We start from the raw sequence: 22,099 nt of genomic DNA, 5'->3' as shown, positions 1-22,099 counted from the left end.
AGCGAAGCATTAGGCAGGTACAGGATTAGCTTGATCGCTGGTGAAAGTAGCACGGAGAATACGGCGCAGCACTTACCAGAGTCAGACCTCCGTCACAGCCCTTTCCTCCCCACGGTCGACTTCGCCGTGCCTGGTGGAAGGAAGGTCTGCGAAACAGTCATGAACTCAACCAGCTGCAAAGTGACTTGTGTCTCGGATCTTTGAGCCAAGGGGCTGCGGGCTGCAGGAGCTGGATTTCGTGACCTGCCTCTAGGAGACAGACCCTGACCCCTGACCCAGGACTCTGGCCTCAGAGGGATAAAAAGGAGACTTGCTGCAATCTCAGTATGTCTTTTGAGAGAACGTGAGGCGCTGAGAGACAGGCGGACGCAATTTTATGGGCTTCAGCGGGATTGACAACAGAGGGAGAAAATGCTTCCTTCTGCACATCAGAGTCTTGCCATTTTAGAAGTGAAGACACTTAGGCCTGGGACATAGGGAACTTTATTCTACAGATTGGAATTTGAAAACTGTGTAAAATGAACAAGTAATGAAAAATGGTAGTTTAGATCAACCCATTGGAAGATTGTTCATTTCGCATTAGGACTTCAACTGCAGTTATTTGGACTCATTTGGGGACAATAAAATGAAAAGTTTTAACAAAATCTCTGAATTAAGATATATTTAACAGCGATTGCCACCACTTAAATAACAAAGTATTAATAAATACAAGCCTTTGAGGATTTTCCTAAATGAATACAAAATAGTGACTTGTAATTAACATACTGATTTTTTCTATATAAATGTTTATACATGTTTAAAAACCTACTTCTATTTTTCTCCATCTTTTTCTTTTCTTCTTTATCTTATTATTGAAGTATAGTTGACATACAATGTTGTATTAGTTTCAGGTATACAACATAATTCAACAATTCCGTGCATTACTCAGTGCTCAGCACAAGAAGTGTAGTCACCATCTGCCACCATATGTTCTTGCAATATTATGACTCTATTCCCTATGCTGTACTTTTCATCTCCATGACTTATTTATTTTATAACTGGGAGTTTGTACCTCTTCATCCCCGTCACCTATTTCACCTACCCCTCCAGTTTGCTCCCCTCTGGCAACCACCTGTTTGTTCTCTGCATTTAAAAGTCTATTTGTTTATTTGTTTGGTTTGGTTTGGTTTTTAGATTCCACATATAAGTGAAATCATATAGTATTTGTCTTTCTCTGACTTAGCAATCATGGGCCTTCTTGGCCCATCCACGTGTCGCAAATGGCAAGATCATAATTTTTTATGACTAATATTCAATTCGATATATAGGTACATACATGCACCACATCTTCTTTATCCATTTATCTATCGACGGACACTTGGGTTACCACATATCTTGGTTGCACCAATTTACATTTCCAGTGGTAGAGCACAAGGATTCCCTCTGTACTGCATCCTCGCCAACACGCGCCATTGCTCTTCTTTATGATACTAGCCATTCTGACAGGTGTGAGGTGAGATCTCATTGTGGTTTTGATTTGCAGTTCCCTGATGGTGAGTGATGTTGAGCACCTTTCATGTGTCTCTGGCCACCGGTATGTTTTCTGTAGAAAAAAGTCTCTTCAGGTTCTCTGCCCATTCTTTAATCGACTTATTTGATTTTTCAATGTTGAGTTTGATATGTCCTTTATATATTTTGGATATTCACCCCTTATTGAATATATTGCTTACAGATATCTTCTCCCATTCAGTAAGTTGCTTTTATGTTTTGTTGGTGGTTTTCTTCACTGTGCAAAAGTGTTTTATTTTGGTGTAATCCCAATAGTTTATTTTTGCTTTTGCTTCCCTTGCCTGAGGGAACAGATCCGTAAAAATGTTGCTGATGCTAATGTCCGAGAGATTACTGCCTGTGTTTTCTTTTAGGAGTTTTATAGTTTCGGGTCTCACATTCAGGTTTTTAGTCCGTTTTGAGTTTATTTTTGTGGATGGTGTAAGAAAGTGGTCCGGTTTCGTTCTTTTGCACATAGCTGTCTAGTTTTCCCAATAGCATTTATTAAAAAGACTGTGTTTTCCCCATTGTATATTCTTGCCTCCTTTGTCATTGATTACTTGACTGTATAAGCATGGCTTTATTTTGGGGCTCACTATTCTGTTCGATTGATCTATGTGTCTATTTTTGTGCTAGTACCATATTGTTTTAATTACTATAGCTTTGTAGTATGTCTTAAAATCTGGGATTGTGATACTTCCAGCTTTGTTCTTTCTAAGGATTGCTTTGGCTATTAGAGGTCTTTGTGGTTCCATATAAATTTTAGGATTATTTGTTCTAGTTCTGTGAAAAATGTTATTGGTATTTTGATAGGGATTGAATTAAATGTGTAGATTGTTTTGGGTAATATAGACATTTAAATAATACTAATTCTTCCAATCTATGAGCATGGTATATGTCTCCTTTTTTGTGTGTGTCTTCTTCAATTTCTTTCATCAATATCTTATAGTTTTCAGAGTAGAGGTCTTTCACTTCCTTAGTTAAATTTATTCCTAGGTATATTTTTTATTTTTTTAATAATTTTTCTTTTCTTTTCTTTTTTTTTAAAAGATTTATTTATTTATTTATTTATTTGACAGAGATAGAGACAGCGAGATAGGGAACACAAGAAGGGGGAGTGGGAGAGGAAGAAGCAGGCTCATAGCGGAAGAGCCTGATGTGGGGCTCGATCCTGTAACGCCGGGATCACGCCCTGAGCTGAAGGCAGATGCTTAACGACTGCACCACCCAGGTGCCCCCCTAGGTATTTTATTCTTCTTGGTACAATTGTAAATGGGTTCTTTTCTTAATTTCTCTTTCTGCTACCTCATTGTTAGTATATAGAAACACAATAGATTTCTATATACTAATTTTATATCCTGAAGCAGTTTTGAATTTATTACTTCTAATAGTTTTTTGGTGCAGTCTTTAGGGTTTTCTATAAATGGTATCATGTCATCTGCAAATTGTGACAGTTTTACTTATTCGTTACCAGTTTGAATCCCTTTTATTTCTTTTTCTTTTTTATTTTTTAAGATTTTATTTATTTGACAGAGAGAGAGACAGCCAGCGAGAGAGGGAACACAAGCAGGGGGAGTGGGAGAGGGAGAAGCAGGCTCACAGCGGAGGAGCCTGGTGTGGGGCTCGATCCCATAACGCCGGGATCATGCCCTGAGCCGAAGGCAGACGCTTAACCGCTGTGCCACCCAGGCGCCCCTATTTCTTTTTTTTTATCTGATTGCTACAGCTAGGACTTCCAGTACTATGTTGAATAAAAGTGGCAAGAGTGGGCATCTTTGTCTTGTTTCTGATCTTAGAGGAAAAGATTTCAGTTTTTCACCACTGAGTGTGATGTTAGCTATGTGTTTTTCATGTGTGGTCTTTATCATGTTAAGGTATATTTCCTCCACATCCACTTTGTTGAGAGATTTTGTCATGAACGGATATTGTATTTTGTCAAATACTTTTCCCACTCTTTTGAAATTATCATGTTTTTAAAAACCTTTCCTCTTATTAATTTGATGTATTACATTCACTGATTTGCAAATATTGAACCATACTTCCATCCCTGGTATGTACCCCAATTGATCATATTGAATGGTCCTTTTAATGTATTGTTGCATTCAATTAGCTAATATTTGGGTGAGGATTTTTGCATCTTTGTTCATCAGGAATATTATCTGCAGTTTTGTGTGGTGTCTTTGTCCGATTTTGGTATCAAGGTAGTACTGACCTTGTAGAACGAATTTGGAAGTTTTCCTTCCTCTTCTACTTTTGGAACAGTTTGAGAGGAATAGGTATTAACTCTCCTTTAAATGTTTGGTAGAATTCACCTGTGATTAGTGAACCCATTTGGCCCTGGACTTTTGTTTGTTGGGAATTTAAAAACCTACTTTAATATTATATTTATGTTACCTACTATAGTTTTATTTATTTAATTATTTAATAAAGGATATATTTAACCATTTAAAAAGCAAGAGTGAAATGATATTTATCCTAGTTATCAGAAAATCTGATTCAGTGTGGATTTGGACTTATGACTTAAATATTTAAAAGTATTTTCTACAGTATTACACAAATATTAATATTATAATTTAGAAAACGTGAATGTTGGGGATTTTTATTATAATTCATAAATAAATGAGTGGTGAGAGTGTTTGACTATGCCCAGAAGACCGTTGTAGTGCCAGTCAAGCTCCTGATGTGAAGAATAGGGCATTTTATTCTGCTCTGATATTTTCTCTTACACCAAGCAATATCAGGTTCTACCTAATAGTATTTCTACTAGTGAATAAAAAATATCTTTTTATCAGGTCTTACTGCATTAAAAATGAAAGAACTTGAGTAACTATTTCTCTTAAATTTGGCATCAAAAAGAAAAATCCTGGCCATATGCAGTAATTTAAATTTATTTCTGTGCATTAATAGTCAGGTAGATATAAACTTTTTTTTTTTTAAGATTTTATTTATTTGACAGAGAGGAGACAGCCAGCAAGAGAGGGAACACAAGCAGGGGGAGTGGGAGAGGAAGAAGCAGGCTCCCAGCGGAGGAGCCCAATATGGGGCTCGATCCCAGGATTTTGGGATTATGCCCAGAGCTGAAGGCAGACGCTTAACAACTGAGCCACCCAGATGCCCCTGGATATAAACTCTTAAGACATTTTTCCTCCTATGACAGAGGAAGTGTAAGGTATTAGAGAGGTTAATAATGATGTAACCCTAATGAAACCATAAGCCATGGATATTATTTCTCATTGCTTTTGAATATTTCTGAAAATTTACATTTTCATACAGGTTTCATCCAGTGTCTCATTTTGCAGGCTCCTAATGAAATTATTTAGTTGAAAGGAAATGACTAGGTTGGGGTACGTTAGCAATCAGGGAGAGGGAGAGCAGACCCAAAATGTCTCAGGTACCCTTTTCTGTTTCCCCAATCTCTCTTCAGTGGTGAAATCTTTGAAAAGCAGAAATGAGTTTAGTATCCATAGGAGGTTCATTGCAGTGATTTTATTAACCATTAGCCTCACTTTTTATTTTTTAGAGCTGTGCTGCCCAATACCAGAGCTGGAGAATGGCGAAATCATTTCAAAAAGCACTAGCTCTGTGAATAGCTGTGCTTATTTCTACAGAGACACGGTTCATTATATGTGTTATAAGAAATATCAGTTTGAAGCTAGATGCCGCGAAGATGGCACTTGGTATCCCAAAACACCAACATGTGATGAGCGTAAGAGCTTATGGAATTTTATGTTTTTTTTTTCTTTTCTTTTTTTAAATTTATATTCAGGTTAGTTAACATATAGTGTATTATTAGTTCTGGGGTAGAATTTCATGATTCATCAGTTGCATATAACACCCAGTGCTCATAATATCAAGTGCCCCTCCTTAGAGCCCATCACCCAATTACCCGACCCCCCACAAACCTCCCCTCCAGCAACCCTCGGTTTGTTCGATGTTTCTTCATATCAAGGTGCTGGAGATTATTAAGGGAAGGTTTCAAGTCAGGAAGAATTTGTATACCCTGCATGACTTTTGGAGTGGATAAATTTGTTAAAAAGCATTGCCCACCCCCTACTCCAACTTTCTTTTCCCTCCTCATTGTTTATTCCCATTCTCTTGACCTTCCTGCTTTGTTTTACTTTTCTGAATCAGTAAAAATAGGCCACGTCTAATACATCAGCTGAACCTTCCAATTATTGCCTTCTGTTTCTTGGTATTTATTGTCTTGGCTTTTCTTCTTTCTGTCCATATGCCTTAATCTGCAGTTCAAGACCCACCCAAATCTGTTTGAACCCATCTTTTGAAACTTGCTTCCTTTCTTCCTCAAGGTTCCTTCCCTTCCTTCCTTCTGCTGTCTCTAAGTTCTCCTCCAGACTCTCCCTCAGTGGGAAACGCCTACCTCTCCCTCACCAAGAGCACTTAAGTGCTAAGCACAATCCTACCTCTCCCATTGTTTTTCCATGGCCCCATCTACTGATATCAAGAACAATTACCCCTGCCGGATAGTGATGCTTCTTCTTGCCTTGTGTGTAAGAAGGAGCCCAAAGGAGCCCTAAAGCAGTTCAGAGTGCTGGGTTCCAGAAGATACTGTAAAGTAATATTGTGAAGTCTCATCACTGTACAGTATTGCGTCTCAACTGACACTTCTACTGTGTCTTATCAGGCCATACCCATATCCAAACAGGTCTATGGGTTCTGGGTGATGAAGTCTTTAATGGGAGTAGTACATTCCATGGCCATGGTCTCAGTACCACACCTCTTTTGCTGTGAGCGGGTTTTCTAGTGGCACATACTGTACTTCTATGCCAATTATTGAAACACTCTATAACCTTCAGATAACAGTGCTGACCGAAGTCCCACAGGCAGGAAAGGCAAACCCATACGTGGAGTACTTGTGTATTTCTGTCAAAATACATATTTGTCCCTTCCAGACAGAAGGGATGCAATATGGTCAACTTGCTATCAAGTGGCTTTGTGGTTATCTCAAGGGCTGGGGTCATATTAGGGACTTAGCCTTGTGGCTGGCAGTTTGGAGATCCAGTGACAGCCTTGGTAAGTGGGAGTCCATGTTGTCGTGCCCATGCTTGTTCTTCCTCCACACCACCACTCTGCTCCTCTTCCTCTTGGGACGGCACTGGTGAGGCCAATGACAGAAGATGGCTGACTTCAGCTGGCTGACACATTGTTTCCTGTTTGATGTTTTAATGCCTACTCTGCTGGGGATGCTCTGTGGGTGTTAACATGCAAACTCAAAACCTTGCACTCCCTGTCGTTCCCGTATGTCCAGTCACCTGCTTCTACCTACCCCAGATCTCCTTGGGCCTAATCATCTTCCAATCTTTGTCCTTAAGGGCGCTGACAAACAACCCATTCATTCTGGGCCTTTCCAGGCTACTTTAATCTATCCTTAGCGCATTTCTTTGTCCAACAAAGTGAATGACTAGATCCCCTAAGATTTTTCCTTACTACTCTCTTTCCCTGATCAGGCTGTCATGAAGCTTCCATCCATTTTAGCTTACACACGCATACCCAAAATACACATCTGTGAATGAGGCTTGGCATCCCTCTGTCCTGTCAGTTGGTTGTAATGGATACTCCACATGGCCATAAGCATGAGCTAAAGAGGCACTTGTGCAGCAGTGGATGGGCACCAGTAGGTTCTAGGCTCCCTATTTGTGCAGGCTGCTTGTGCCGTCTGGTCCTGCTCATGCTCAATCCCAGATGACAACATCCATTTTATAACGAATTGTTTGTTGCCTGCCTGGCCTTATACCTTGGTTCTGATTGACCAAGATCATGATTTTGGCACATGCTCACTTCATGACCCAGTATGAGGCACAATTTCTATCAGGACCAAAATCATGTCAAGAGTTATGTCTCAAACAGCACATAATTCTCTGCAGCGGTGCATGGCCTTGCTTCAGGATCTCAAGGGTATACCCTGTGATAGTCCCATTGATATTTGCATGCTTTCTGACTATAGCCACCTTCGATAAACTAGGCTTTGCTGGGTCATAAGTTTCAAGCCACAGGACAATTTCACTGCAACTGGACTTGCTGTCGAGCCTTTTCCCAACATGGGCCCCACTAAACCCAACTATCTGTTACGTCATCTAGCATATGGACTGGAATAGTTTTCCCAAGTATGGAATGTACTGCCTCTAGAGTCTAAAACGTTCTACTTGGTGTTACGCAACCTTTTTTGTGGTGTGGTGCGCATATCCCATTAGTTTAGATGGGATCGCCTAACAAGCCCTGAACCCTGGACCTCTAAAGATTATATTGATATGGCAAACCCTTGAATCTTTACCTTGTATAATCTGGAGCATCAGCGTGGAAGTTGGAAAAACCCAGTCTTCCCCTTCACTTCCTGTGATTCTCTTGTGTGTCTCTTTTACGACTCACACAGAACACTCACAACAAGTCACGTGACCAAATGTCTGAGTTTTGTTTTGTTTTGTTTTTTCTTTTCAACAAAGAATTCTGCACAACACCAGCTGGGAATCCTATAATTTAACACAATTCCAGCACTATCTAACCGCAGAGAGTAGCAGATCCCACAGGGTAAATGCTCAGTCTCCTGAAACTGCCTCCCACATTAGATGCCAATTGTGGGTAGTAGGTCCCTGGGCTACTACCAAAGTCTGTTCCACTTGGCTGCAGATTGTAGGTTCCCACGATCCCCTTGTCCAGTTCCATTAATTTGCTAGAGTGGCTCACAGAACTCAGGGGAACACTAACTTATAATTACCAGTTTATTAAAGGATATGATGAGGGACACAAATGAAGAGATACATAAGGTGAAGTCTGGGAGGGTCCCAAGCACGGGAGCCTCTGTCCCTGTGGAGTTGGGGTGCATCACCCTCTAGTACATGGATGTGTTTGCCCACCTGGCAGCTCTCTGAACAATATACTCCTGAGATTTTATGAAGGTTTGCTCACTATAGGCATGCTCAATTATTAACACTGTTTCCAACTTGTCTCCTCTCTTTGGAGAGGAGAGCAGGCCTGAAAATTTCTAAGCTTCTAAGCTGTGCATCGTGGCTTGGTCTTTCTGGTGGCCAGCTCTAATCCAGGAGCCACTGATATTGCCTCAATAGAACAAAAGATGTTCTTAGTGTTCTAGGCACTTAGGAATTTACAAGGGTATAGAAGGTCTGTGCCAGAAACCCACATGGATTATCTATCTATCTATCTATCTATCTATCTATCTATCTATCATCTATCTATCTATCATCTATCCCTATCATCTCAACATGCTAGTTTCTTCTTGCTCATTCAGTAGAATTAGCATGATGCCATTAATATACTGGGTCAATGTGGATATCCACATAATCATAGTATCATCAGACTCTATTATGACAGGGGCAAGTGAGTTATCATACCCCAGGGCTAAAACGACAAAATGTGTGATTTGATCCTTCTGTGTGTATGCAAACTGTTTCTGACCCTCTTTTCTGATAAGGATGAAAAGAAGACATGTGTTAAACCAGTGGCCCCCACTTACCCAAAGATACAAACATCTATTCTAGCAAAGATAACACATCTGAAATGACAACGAAAATGTTGCTGAGTTTTCAAGAGTCGACTGGAATTACCCATAATCCTAACTTTTCTTGTAGACAGACTGAGGGTGTAAATGACAATAGAATGGGGAGGGAGGTTTAGTCCTTTAAGAGTGGCACCAATTTCCCCATTTCCCCTGCCACCTTGGTATATGATATATTTTTTAAAATGCTGTCTTTTCTTCAAGGGGATGGGAATGGGCAGGATCCGTGGCTTCTACTTGACTTCTTGAATGTGACAGGTCTCACCCCATAGGCCGAGAAGTCAACTTGGGGTTGAACAAAGTATTAATTTTATCCATTCCTATTATACTTCGGAAGATATTAGAGATGACCACCAAGTGGTCTAATGATGGGGCCATGATGGTTCCTCAGCCTGCGGCTTACAGGAGGGCAGCCCAGGTCTTGGGTTTGGCTAAGGGATCCTATGGGCAGAGAAGATGACAGGACAGAATGGAGCCTCCTACAAAACACACGGATTCTGGGATGAGTTGTTTTTTACATTCTACAAGCTCATGCTCTCTCACTTTTATCTCACACCATCAAGATTGCGATTTTCCTCCTGAGGTTGCCCATGGACGTCATGAAGAAGTCACAGGGTTCCGTGTATTCATACAAAATGAAGTGATATATAAATGCGATGAAGGATACACTCTGGTCGGAGTGGCCAAACTCTCTTGCAGTTCCTCACACTGGACGCCTGCAGCACCTCAGTGTAAAGGTAACTCCAGCTCCCTTTGCAGCCGGGTGGCTGGAACTGTCACAAAAGCATGGAAGCATTTGATTCAATTTGATTTCTTTGAAATCATGATTCTGTTCAGGATGCAAACAGTACAAAAGGAATACATGAACATCAACCTTCCTTCCTCTTTCTCCCAGTCATAAAATTCAGCCCCTATACCCACTTTCCTGTATAGTTCCAGAAAAATTCTGCAGGTGGCCCATTTCATCTATGGCCTGTAGCAATTCATGCAATCGTGCTCTAGCATGAATGTGAGCGCTCATGGGCTAATTCCAAACATCACTAAGTGGCAAATACTTCCCTCACAGCCTAGCACAAGGCACCACCTACCCATGCTGCAGGCTGTGTGTGGGGACAGCACAAGTCAAGTTTAGGTCTGACCTTTACAGGCAAACAGGTTAATAGCATTTTACCATCCGCAAGTCTGGGGATTATTTGCCACCACGGTCTCCATTATACACAGGAGCCAATTGGTAGGAGGGAACATTTCATTCCCAGTGTCTTGATGGGATCAAGAGATGAGGGATACTTGCTTTGTTAGCTGAGAACCTGGGGTCACATGGCTATTTTATATCCTGTCATGTTCTTCAGAATTATAAAGGCCTCGGGCAAGTTTCTTTTTCTTTTTTTTTTCTTAAAGATTTTATTTATTTATTCGGCAGAAATAGAGACAGCCAGCGAGAGAGGGAACACAAGCAGGGGGAGTGGGAGAGGAAGAAGCAGGCTCCTAGCGGAGGAGCCTGATGTGGGGCTTGATCCCATAACGCTGAGATCACGCCCTGAGCCGAAGGCAGACGCCCAACCGCTGTGTTACCCAGGCGCCCCTCGGACAAGTTTCTTAACCTGTCTGTATCTCAACTGTCTCCTAGAAAAATGGGAGAGGTAACAGTCCTTACCTCACAGAGCTGAATCACATAAAATGCTTAGCCTGAGTCAGAGCTATAACTGTGGTCAATGGTCAACCTAAATGTTAACAAATATTATTGTTACCAACACAAAAGAAAAGATAGAACACTTGGTAGCACCCATGATAGTTAATTCTTATCATCCTAGATCTGTTGTCATGTCTTTTTCCTTAGATTTACATATTGCTTAAAACTGTTTCCTTTGTAGCTCTGTGTCCAAAACCAGAAATAGCCCATGCAAAGCTGTCTGTGAATAAGGATCAATATCTTCAGGCTGCAAATGTCACCATCCAGTGTGACTCTGGCTATGAATTGGATGGTCCTCAAAGTATCACCTGCTTAGAGGACAGAACCTGGTACCCCGGGGTGCCCAAGTGCGAGTGGGTAAGTGGCACGATTCAAGATAAGCTCCTGTGCTAGCCACCCTAAAAATGGGGCCTCAAGCCCAAGCACTGTCCCAGCCTGCTGTGGTGAGATCTGACTTGTCAGGAGTCATTTCGGAGTCCTTTGAAGGTATTCTCTTCTTTCTTGAAGCTCTCTGCCCAGGTAGGACAAGCTTTCCTTTCTCACTGGAGAACAAGAAAAAACCATGCCCTTTAGGGAGAGGTGGGTCTCAGATACCTGGTCTTTTTCTAGACTATATAATACATTGTGTTCCATTTCTGGATGGTCTCAGAAACAGCCTCTGTCCTCACAGAGGCCCCCTGAGAAGCTGTCTCAGAACAGGTCCTTATCCCTCTGGGAAGGTCTGTGGTGGGACCCAAGATATTTTCTGGTTTTCCTGCTCACCAGCAATCCTATGCTTGGTCTTGGCTCTGAGCCTGAAATCCTGTCATTGTCAAGAGATCCTCCCTCAACCCTGCTCTTTCTTGATTTGGAGAGAAGCCACTCAACCACACCCAGCATCTACATCTCTTTCAGGTGGTCCCTGAAAGCTGTGAACATGTCGGCAAAGGCAGAAAGATCATGCAGTGTCTCCCCAACCCAGCGGATGTGAAAACAGCCCTGGAGCTGTATAAATATTCTTTGGAGATTGAACTACTGGAACGACAGATAGAAAAGGCGAAGAAATATACTGCAGAGTCACCACGATAATTTCCCCCAAAAGAGGGAGAAACATGTGCTGCCTTCAATACAATACAGATCACTTCAGCTTACCAACTCTACTGTCCCCTTCGCACCATCATTCACGGGAATAAATGTCTGGAAAGGATAATTTGTTCACAATTAGGGCTTTGTGACTGTAGATTTATTGATTGTCTTGTAGCTGATGGTTTTCCTTTTCTGGACCCAAAGCACACATTTTTTCAAGTAAAAATGTATGTATCAAAAACGATTTTGTCTTTGTGGTCATTAGGACTCTGTCCTTCATGAGATCCTTAACACACCCATTGAAGTTAATTCATTTCCTTTACTGTGAGGGCCTTGGACATGGACGTCACTCACAGCAAAACATTTCCCCGGGTTGCCTCACTGCACACTTCCACGTGTGCAAATCCCTCAGGTCCGCAGTATTTAGATTAAATGTCAACACACCCCAAAATCCTGGTCCTTTCTCCCCATTTGAAGGGAGTCCTGCCCTTTACCAATCCCCATGCACTTGCCCTCTGCCTCACTAATGCCACCTCCCGATTTCTGCCTGACAGGAAAGGGGATCGTGTTTGTGTCTGGACCTCCTTCTTCCATTTTGAGAGAACAAACTCTGATAGACTGATGAATGAGGTTCACGTGGCGGCCAGCTGTGTGTTCCCAAGTCCTCCATTTTCCTCAACAGAAAAGTGAAATGGCCTGAGCAAGTATCCCACACATGAAGAGAAACCCCCATCAATCTCCTGTATATCTTAGGGTATCCTGGACACTGTTGTTCCTTCTACTCACCACCCCCTTCAAGGCTTACATCCTCTGAAATCTCTCATTCATGTCGCAGCCCCTTTGTTTGTCTCTTCTCTCTTTGTTCACATACCTCTATGGGGGAACGCTGGCCTCTTTTGTTTTCATTTCACCAAATACACTCTGCAGAGGCACTGGTGTCTCATAGGTTTTCGCTGAACTTCAGAGGTCACAGAGGGGCTGGAACTGTAAGAGAAACCGACCTAACATGGAAGGTAACTATGGTGGGTCCTTAAAACCATTTGCCTGCTCCTGCTTATAGGAAATCGTTAGATTTTTATCTTGGGTTTCCCTTTAGACAAGGATTTGTGGGTTACTGGTTTCCTTGGATGGTGGCCCCAGAAAGCAGTGTTTAGCGAGTGGGTAGTGAGAACGATCAGATGAGAAAGGGAGGACAGCTGAAGGAAGGAGTTTATTGGGGTGATAGTGTGGTCGCTAACAGGTGCTCAGTTATGCCAACTGTGCTCTGAGAGCGTGTGGGACACAATTCTGAGTAGTCTTTGCAGGGGTGAGGACCTGTGGCATTTATCCCCTAATTCCCTCCCCGGCGATGATTTGCTCCAATAGCTTTGACGGCCAACACCGTGGGCCCACTGAACAGACTCCCGAGGACGGGGTCAGCATCAGGCGCAGAGAAGCTGGTAGCCGAGGGCACCATGGGGGCCCCTGCAGCAGTCTCCAGAACAGGGATATGGGCAGAGCAAGGCTGGCCTCTTCTGTTGTTGCCTTTTCTCTGTGGTTCTCTTCGGACATCTGTTCTGACCTATCTCTGTCTCTCTACGCAAAACTCTCATTTCTCCTTATCAGACACCTCTAACATTTGCTTCCATCATCCCGAACAGATTGATTGATTGATTTTCTAACAAGAGCTGTTCATTTCTCTATCTCCCATTGAGATTTCTCTTTTATCTGAACTCTCACAAATCGAATATTTACCTACCCTGCCTTCAAAGTGAGTGTAATTCACCAAGAAGTCAACAATCGAGTATCACAAATATTGCTTCCCGGCTTTGGGTTTGGGACGTGAAGATGTGGCATGAGCCTCAGGGGTCCCACAGACATTCTGTGGATAGAATTGCAATGTGATCTGCTGGTGCTGTTTAAATGTCTGTGTATTATAGCTATTATTTCCACAGTATTCACCAAAATATGATGTAGGAAAGTGGAAAATATTGTTAGAGATATGCACGAGCCGAGATGGCTTTAAGACGACCTTATCAAAAGATTTTACAGCAGAGGTATTTGCTCAGTCTGTTGCTCATTAGGGGTTTGAAGAGAGGAAGGAAGGGAGACTGGATAGTTTATACCAAAAATCTAAAATGAAATTTAGAACATATGGAAACACAATTGCGTTGCCTTCTGAGACAGGAGCAGATGTGTCATTTCCAAAAAACGGAGTTGCCAGCATGGTCTCGCGTTAGCAGGAGAGTATCACTGCAAGCAGAGAAAACCCGAACAGATGTCCAGTTCACGTCCCCGCCTTTCTGCTGCGCCTCTGCTTCTGGACTTCTCTAACAGCAACAGGACTGGAGGAGAGGATGTTGACCGGTTCCCAGGGGTGAGGTGCAGATAAATATCCGACAAGGGCTGTTTTCACACACCAGCTCTCACTGATTCTCGCTCCCCTTTCTTCACCAGCAAGGGTGTCTGCCTCCAGCCCTGTCCCTTGCCACCAGCCTCACTCAGGAAAAATTTTCCTTCGTTAAGTAATAATTTTAAAAACATGTCTTTGCTTGGTTATTTTATTTTGTTACAAGCTGTTTGAATTAATTTTCTATTTCATTATTATTTATATCACATTATTTTACTTTATTTTTATTTATTTATTTATTTTTACCGTAGTAGCTCTTTTCTCCAGCATACAGTCAAACCGAATTTGTATCTGGTGTTGTACAGGATCCCCACACACCGCGTGCTTTATCCTCGCAAACGAGTCCACTGAAGCTTAGATAATTAGGTAGTTGCTCCTTTAAATGCATTATATATATTGAAATCCTTGGTATATTTTTGAAGCTGTGTTTAAGAATGTTTTACCGATACAAAAAGCTTGGTTTGGATATTCAGGTGGGCTGGGAAAGAATAATTTTTCCCAATTTCAAAAGGGAAATTAATATTTCTGTTATCTGAACAGTCACGTTTGACATCATTTTATCAGTGGATTATAATTGAATAGCTAACAAAGTATGCTTATATTTTCATATGATTGATGTGTTCAGATAAAGAATTATCTACCTCAGTCTTCATTCTTTATCTGTACAGAAGACATAGTGGAGGCTTTTAAATGTCAAGTCTTCATGGTTCCTTCCTTGACATATTCTGTGAGCACATCAGAGCAGCACAGAGACTTATTTTCACACAGATATGAATTATTCCTTCATTCTTTAATATATTGTTTTATGTAAATGCTTTTAAAAATGATTGAAAATAAATGCATGCATATGCAAACAAATATTGAAACAGTAAAGATGAGCATAAATAACTGCATGACATTTTTTTCCTTTTTTCTCTTCCCATTTTATATTTATTTATTTATTTTTTTAAAATGATTTTTTATTATATTATGTTAGTCACCATACAGTACATCCCCGGTTTCCCATGTAAAGTTCGATGATTCATTAGTTGTGTATAACACCCAGTGCACCATGCAATACGTGCCCTCCTTACTACCCATCACCGGTCTATCCCATTCCCCCACCCCCCTCCCCTCTGTAGCCCTCAGTTTGTTTCTCAGAGTCTATAGTCTCTCATGCTTCATTCCCCCTTCTGATTACCCCCCCTTTCTTTATCCCTTTCTTCCCCTACTGATCATCCTAGTTCTTATGTTCCATAGATGAGAGAAATCATATGATAATTGTCTTTCTCTGCTTGACTTATTTCACTTAGCATTATCTCCTCCAGTGCCGTCCATGTTGTAGCAAATGTTGAGAACTCATTCTTTCTGATAGCTGAGTAATATTCCATTGTATATATGGACCACAACTTCTTAATCCAGTCATCTGTTGAAGGGCATCTCGGCTCCTTCCACGATTTAGCTATTGTGGACATTGCTGCTATGAACATTGGGGTGCATATGGCCCTTCTCTTCACTACGTCTGTATCTTTGGGGTAAACACCCAGTAGTGCAATGGCTGGATCATAGGGTAGCTCAATTTTTAACTTTTTAAGGGACCTCCACACTGTTTTCCAGAGTGGCTGTACCAACTTGCATTCCCACCAACAATGTAGGAGGGATCCCCTTTCTCCACATCCTCTCCAACAATTGTTGTCTCTTGCCTTGTCTATTTTTGCCATTCTAACTGGCATAAGGTGGTATCTCAGTGTGGTTTTGATTTGAATTTCCTTGATGGCTAATGATTTTGAACATTTTTTCATGTGTCTGTTAGCCATTTGTATGTCTTCATTGGAAAAGTGTCTGTTCATATCTTCTGCCCATTTTTTGATTTGTTTATTTGTTTCTCGTGTATTGAGTTTGAGAAGTTCTTTGTAGATCTTGGATACCAGTCCTTTATCTGTAGTGTCATTTGCAAATATCTTCTCCCATTCCGTGGGCTGCCTCTTAGTTTTTCTGACTGTTTCCTTGGCTGTGCAGAAACTTTTAATCTTGATGAAGTCCCATAAATTCATTTTATCTTTTGTTTCTCTTGCCTTTGGGGATGTGTCATGAAAAAGGTTGCTTTGGCCGATGTCGTAGAGGTTGTTGCCTATGTTCTCCTCTAGAATTTTGAGGGATTCCTGTCTCACATCGAGGTCTTTCATCCATTTGGAGTTTATTTTTGTGTATGGTGTGAGATAGTGGTCAAGTTTCATTCTTTTGCATGTAGCTGTCCAATTTTCCCAGCACCATTTATTGAAGAGACTGTCTTTTTCCCACCGGATGTTTTTTCCTGCTTTATCAAATATTAGTTGCCCAAAGAGCTGAGGGTCCATTTCTGGGCTCTCTATTCTGTTCCATTGGTCTCTGTGTCTGTTTTTGTGCAAGTACCATGCTGTCTTTGTGATCACAGCTTTGTAGTACAGCTCGAAATCCGGCATTGTGATGCCCCCAGCTTTGTTTTTCCTTTTCAACAGTTCCTTGGAGATTCGGGGCCTTTTCTGTTTCCATACAAATTTAAGGACTGTTTGTTCCAGTTCTTTGAAAAATGTCCTCGGTATTTTTATCGGGATAGCATTGAAAGTGTAGATTGCTCTGGGTAGCATGGACATTTTAACTATGTTAATTCTTCCGATCCATGAGCATGGAATATCTTTCCATCTTTTTATGTCTTCCTCAATGTCTTTCAAGAGTGATTTATAGTTTCTAGAATATGTCCTTTAAGTCTCTGGTTAAGTTAATTCCAAGGTAACATATGGGTTTTGGTGCTATTGTAAATGGGATGGATTCCCTAATTTCTCTTTCTTCGGTCTCGTTATTCACGTATAGAAAAGCAACTGATTTCTGAGCATTGATTTTGTATCCTGCCACGTTACTGAATTGCTCTATAACTTCTAATAGTTTGGGAGTGGCTTCTTTTGGGTTTTCCATATAGAGTATAATGTCATCTGCGAAGAGAGACATTTTGACTTCTTCTTTGCCGATTTGAATACCTTTGATCCCTTTTTGTCGTCTGATTGCTGTTGCAAGGACTTCTAGTACTATGTTGAATAATAGTGGCGAGAGTGGGCATCCTTGTCGAGTTCCTGATCTTAAGGGAAAGGCTTCCAGCTTTTCCCCATTGAGAATAATATTTGCAGTAGGCTTTTCATAGATGGCTTTTATGAGATTGAGAAATGTACCTTCTATTCCTACACTCTGAAGGTTTTTAATCAGGAAAGGATGCTGTATTTTGTCAAATGCTTTTTTGGCATCGATTGAGAGGATCATATGGTTCCTGAGTCTTTTCTTGTTGATATGATGTATCACACTGATTGATTTGCGAATATTGAACCACGCTTGCATCCCAGGTATGAATCCCACTTGATCGTGATGGATAATCCTTTTAATGTACTGTTGGATTCTATTAGCAAGTATCTTGTTGAGGATTTTGGCATCCATATTCATTAGGGAGATCGGTCTGTAATTCTCCTTTTTGATGGGGTCTTTGCCTGGTTTGGGGATCAAGGTAATATTGGCCTCATAGAATGAGTTTGGTAGCTTTCCTTCTGTTTCTATTTTTTGAAATAGCTTTAGGAGAATAGGTATTATTTCTTCTTTGAATGTTTGGTAGAATTCCCCAGGAAAACCGTCCGGGCCTGGAGTTTTGTTATTTGGAAGGTTGTTTATCACTGACTCAATTTCTTCATAATTAATTGGCCTGTTTAAGGAATCAATTTCTTCCGGTTTCAGTCTTGGTAGTTTATAGGTTTCCAGGAAGGATTCCATCTCTTCCAGATTGCTTAGTTTATTGGCATATAGCTGTTGATAAAAATTTCTAATAATCCTTCCAATTTCAATGGTGTTCGTTGTGACCTCTCCTTTTTCATTCATAATTTTAATAATCTGGGTCCTTTCTCTTTTCTTTTGGATAAGTCTTGCCAGTGGTCTGTCAATTTTATTGATTCTCTCAAAGAACCATCTTCTAGTCCTGTTGATCTGCTCTACTATACTTCTGGTTTCTGCTTGATTGATTTCAGCTCTAATTTTGGTCAACTGCTTCCTCGTGTGTGGATTAGGCCTGTCCTTCTGTTGCTGTTCCAGCTTCTTGAGGTGAGAATATAAAAACTGCATTTTAGATTTTTCTATTCTTTTGAGTGAGGCTTGGATGGCTTTGTATTTCCCCCTTAGGACTGCCTTTGCAGTATCCCATAGGTTTTGGACCGTTGTGTTTTCATTCTCATTGGTCTCCATAAATTGTTTAATTTGATTTTTGATTTCCTGGTTTATCGAGTCATTCCTGAGCAGTATGGTTCTTACTCTCCAAGTGTTTGAGTTTCTTCCAAATTTTTCCTTGTGGTTGAGTTCCAATTGCAGAGCGTTGTGGTCTGAGAATATGCAGGGGATAATTTCAATCTTTTGGTATCGGTTGAGACCTGTTTTGTGTCCCAGAACATGGTCTATTCTTGAGAATGTTCCATGGGCATTAGAATAGAATGAGTATTCTTTGGTTCTATGAGGTCCAACTCATCGAGTATGGCATTCAAAGCCTTTGATTCTTTGCTTAGTTTTTGCCAGGGTGTTCTGTCTATTTCTGATAGTGGAGTGTTGAGGTCCCCTACTATTAATGTATTTTTATTTATATGTCTCTTTATTCTGGTTAAGAGTTGGCTTGTGTATCTTGCTGCTCCCCTGTTGGGGGCATATATATTTATAATTGTCATATCCACTTGTTGAATACTTCCCTTAAGAATAATATAGTCTCTAACTATAGTCTGTAGTTTAAAATCCAATTTATCTGATATGAGAATTGCTACCCCAGCTTTCTTTTGAGGTCCATTTGCGTGAAAGATGGTACTCCATCCCCTTACTCTCAGTCTGAATGTATCTTTGGGTTCGAAATGAGTCTCTTGTAGACAGCAAATGGATGGGTCATTTCTTTTTATCCAATCTGCAACCCTGTGGCGTTTTATGGGACCATTTAAGCCATTCACATTAAGACTGAGTACTGAGAGATATGATTTTAATGATGCCATGTTGCCAGTAAAGTCTTTGTTTGTATTGGCTGTGACTTCCTGTTCTGTATCACTCTTGGGGCCTTTTTACTTTTATAGAACCCCTCGTAATATCTCCTGTAGGGCTGGTTTCATGGTTACGAAATTGGTTTGTGACTGGCGATTCTGAAATGTCTTTATTTCTCCATCAATTCTGAATGACAGCCTTGCTAGATAAAGGATCCTTGGCTGCATGTTTTTCTCTGAAAGAGCTTTAAATATGCTCCCCCAACCCTTTCTCTCATTCCAGGTCTGTGTAGACAGGTCTGACGTAATTCTGATGCCTTTGCCTTGGTACGTGAGAAATTTCTTTGCCCTGGCCGCTTTCAATACTGTATCCTTGGATCTAATATTTGCGAAATGCACTATGACGTGACGTGGCGTAGGTTTGTCGTGGTTGAGCTTGGGAGGGGTCCTCTCTGCCTCTTGGACACGAATGTTTGTTTCCCTTGCTAGATTAGGGAAGTTTTCAGCTACAATTTGTTCAAATATCTCTTCTAGACCTCTGTTTTTCTCCATCCCCTCGGGGATGCCGATGATTCTAACATTGGATAGTTTCATTGAGTCAGTAATCTCCCGTAACCTACATTCGTGGGTGTGGATTTTTTTAAGACCATCTTCTATTTTCATTTTTTCCTCTATTAACCCATCCTCCAATTCACTAACCCGTTCCTCTGCTTCTGTGACCCTGGCCGTCAGAGCCTCTAGTTTTGCCTGCATTTGGCTCATAGAATTTTTAATTTCTGTCAGATTCGCTCTCATTTCTGTCCTTAGGGATTCTATATTCTCAGTAACCTTTTCGTTAATAGTTTTTTCAATTCTACTCATCATTTTGACCATTGTTACTCTGAATTCCATTTCTGATACTTTGGTTACATCTATATCCATTATTTCTGTGGCAGAGGCCACAGACTCACTGTCTTTTCTTTGCTGGGGGGGGGGGCTTCTCTTTCTTGTCATTCTGATGAGGAGAGGTTGCGGGGTTGTCCAGAGCCCAAATTATTGACTGGGTCCCAGGCCGTGCCCCTTGTTTTATAGGGATCTTAGGGATGTGGGCTTCTTCTTTAAAGATTTTATTTATTTATTTATGTGGCAGCCAACCAGCGAGAGAGGGAACAGAAGCAGGGGAGTGGGAGAGGAAGAAGCAGGCTCCCAGCGGAGGAGCCCGATGAGGGACTCCTTTCCGGAATGCCGGGATCACGCCCTAAGCCGAAGACAGGCGCTCAATGACTGCGCCACCGAGGCGCCTGGGTTGCGGGCTTCTTGATTTTTCAGCCTGCCTTCTGTGTTCTGGGGGAGGGGCCTACCGCGCCGACACTCAGGCAACCCTGTTTGGGTAGAGTCTCCGTGTCCCCTGCGAGGGGGGATGGGGATGGGCACACTGTGAGCCGGTGTTTCCAGGCTTTTGTTCTCTGGCGGCTTTCCCTGGCGGTTTGCTGTGCCTCTTCTGAGAGTCAGAGCAGCAGCGGCCGAATCTCAGCCTCTGTCACAGAACATAGGGATTGCGGCCCGTTCTCTACTAATGTTCTGGCCACTTTAACTCTGTTACTGTTGGTGCTGCTCAACCCTGCAGCGTCCCGGGATGTGCGCCCCACACCCGGCGTCCCAGCCCTCACTTCCAGGGCCGGCGCGTCTCTGTCCTTTGTGTTTCTAATGCCGCCAGCCGCCAGCCGCCCGGCGCACGCGCTCCCGGATCTCCCGGTCTCAGTCTGGATCCAGTGAGCGCACCGGGATTCCGGTGTTCCGCGAGATGCCTGGTGGCGCGCACCCGGCTCACGGTCTCAGTCTGCTGTTTTGCGGGTGCCGTCCGCGAGCCCCGCCCGCTCTCCCGTGCAAGTGGCTGCCGCTTCCTGGCGCCCGAACGCGGCGGCTCCCTCCCCCTTCCGTTTATCTTCCGATATCTGTGCACAGTTTCATGGCTCCCCACTTTGTACCTCAATACTCAGCGCTGGAGATGTTCATTTGTAGAGATCCAGATGCATCTTCCTGCGTCTCAGGCTGGTTCCGTGGTTGTTTAGGCTGGTCTGGTACCTATCCAGCTCGACTCGGGGGACCGGCTGAAAAAGGTGTCCCCTACTCCTCTGCCATCTTAACTCCTCCTCCTCCCCATTTTATATTTAAATTAAATGTTTAAAATTTTAATTTTTGTGTATAATTCTATAAATTATAAACTGAATTAGAAGTGCAGCTGTTTCTTTTTCTTTTTTTTTTTTTAAGATTTTATTTATTTATGTGACAGAGAGACAGCCAGCGAGAGAGGGAACACAGCAGGGGAGTGGGAGAGGAAGAAGTAGGCTCCCAGCGGAGGAGCCTGATGTGGGACTCGATTCTGGAACGCCGGGATCACGCCCTGAGCCGAAGGCAGACGCTTAACGACTGCGACACCCAGGCACCCCAAGAAGTGCAGCTGTTTCTTGACCAATCGACTCTGCTTACCTTTAAAATTAATTTAAAATATATATACATTTAACAAAATAGGGTACTAACCAGGCCCACACAATTCCTTTTCCCTAGTCCCAGAGAACCACTGTTACCTCTTGTAGCATTTCTTTTTCCTGGTATTTATCACCATGTTTTTAGAGAATATATTTTTTTCTACTTTTTAAATAAATTATCCATTAATCTGTTGGTTACAACCAAAGTTTCAATCATCTGATTTTTCTCACTCTTTTTTCCAATATGGTTATTGCCCAATTTTAGTTAAATCATTAATATAATGTTTGCATGTAATTATCACTGCACTGGACCAAGCAGTGTTCTGTGAACATGTTTCTTTACTTTATAACCGTCTTTTATTCTACTCTGGTATTGATGGCGCTCTTTTTAGTGATGTTGTTTGCCTGCTTAGTTAACCCTGTTTCTATTTC

General features: G+C 41.8%; 1 protein-coding gene and 1 long non-coding RNA gene across 5 annotated transcripts in view; one reads left to right on the top strand and one right to left on the bottom strand.

Moving 5' to 3' along the window:
• The window catches only part of LOC130544211 (uncharacterized), a 32,381-nt gene extending 32,221 nt beyond the window's left edge, over positions 1 to 160 (bottom strand). For both annotated transcript variants that reach the window (XR_008960321.1, XR_008960320.1), the window contains exon 1: positions 77 to 160. This is a non-coding gene — a long non-coding RNA (uncharacterized LOC130544211). The remainder of the gene's footprint in view (positions 1 to 76) is intronic.
• The window catches only part of LOC113242607 (C4b-binding protein alpha chain), a 29,095-nt gene extending 17,044 nt beyond the window's left edge, over positions 1 to 12,051 (top strand). For all 3 annotated transcript variants that reach the window (XM_026480744.4, XM_044377698.3, XM_044377697.3), the window contains 4 exons: positions 5,048 to 5,233; positions 9,619 to 9,792; positions 10,927 to 11,102; positions 11,640 to 12,051. In XM_026480744.4, the coding sequence (XP_026336529.3) occupies positions 5,048 to 5,233; positions 9,619 to 9,792; positions 10,927 to 11,102; positions 11,640 to 11,813 (710 nt within the window). In that variant the 3' untranslated portion in view covers positions 11,814 to 12,051. The remainder of the gene's footprint in view (positions 1 to 5,047; positions 5,234 to 9,618; positions 9,793 to 10,926; positions 11,103 to 11,639) is intronic.
• Positions 12,052 to 22,099: the final 10,048 nt, after the last annotated feature.

This window comes from Ursus arctos, unplaced genomic scaffold (assembly GCF_023065955.2).
Source record: "Ursus arctos isolate Adak ecotype North America unplaced genomic scaffold, UrsArc2.0 scaffold_2, whole genome shotgun sequence".
Classification (NCBI taxonomy): domain Eukaryota; kingdom Metazoa; phylum Chordata; class Mammalia; order Carnivora; family Ursidae; genus Ursus; species Ursus arctos.
This window is presented reverse-complemented; position numbering and strand designations above follow the sequence as displayed.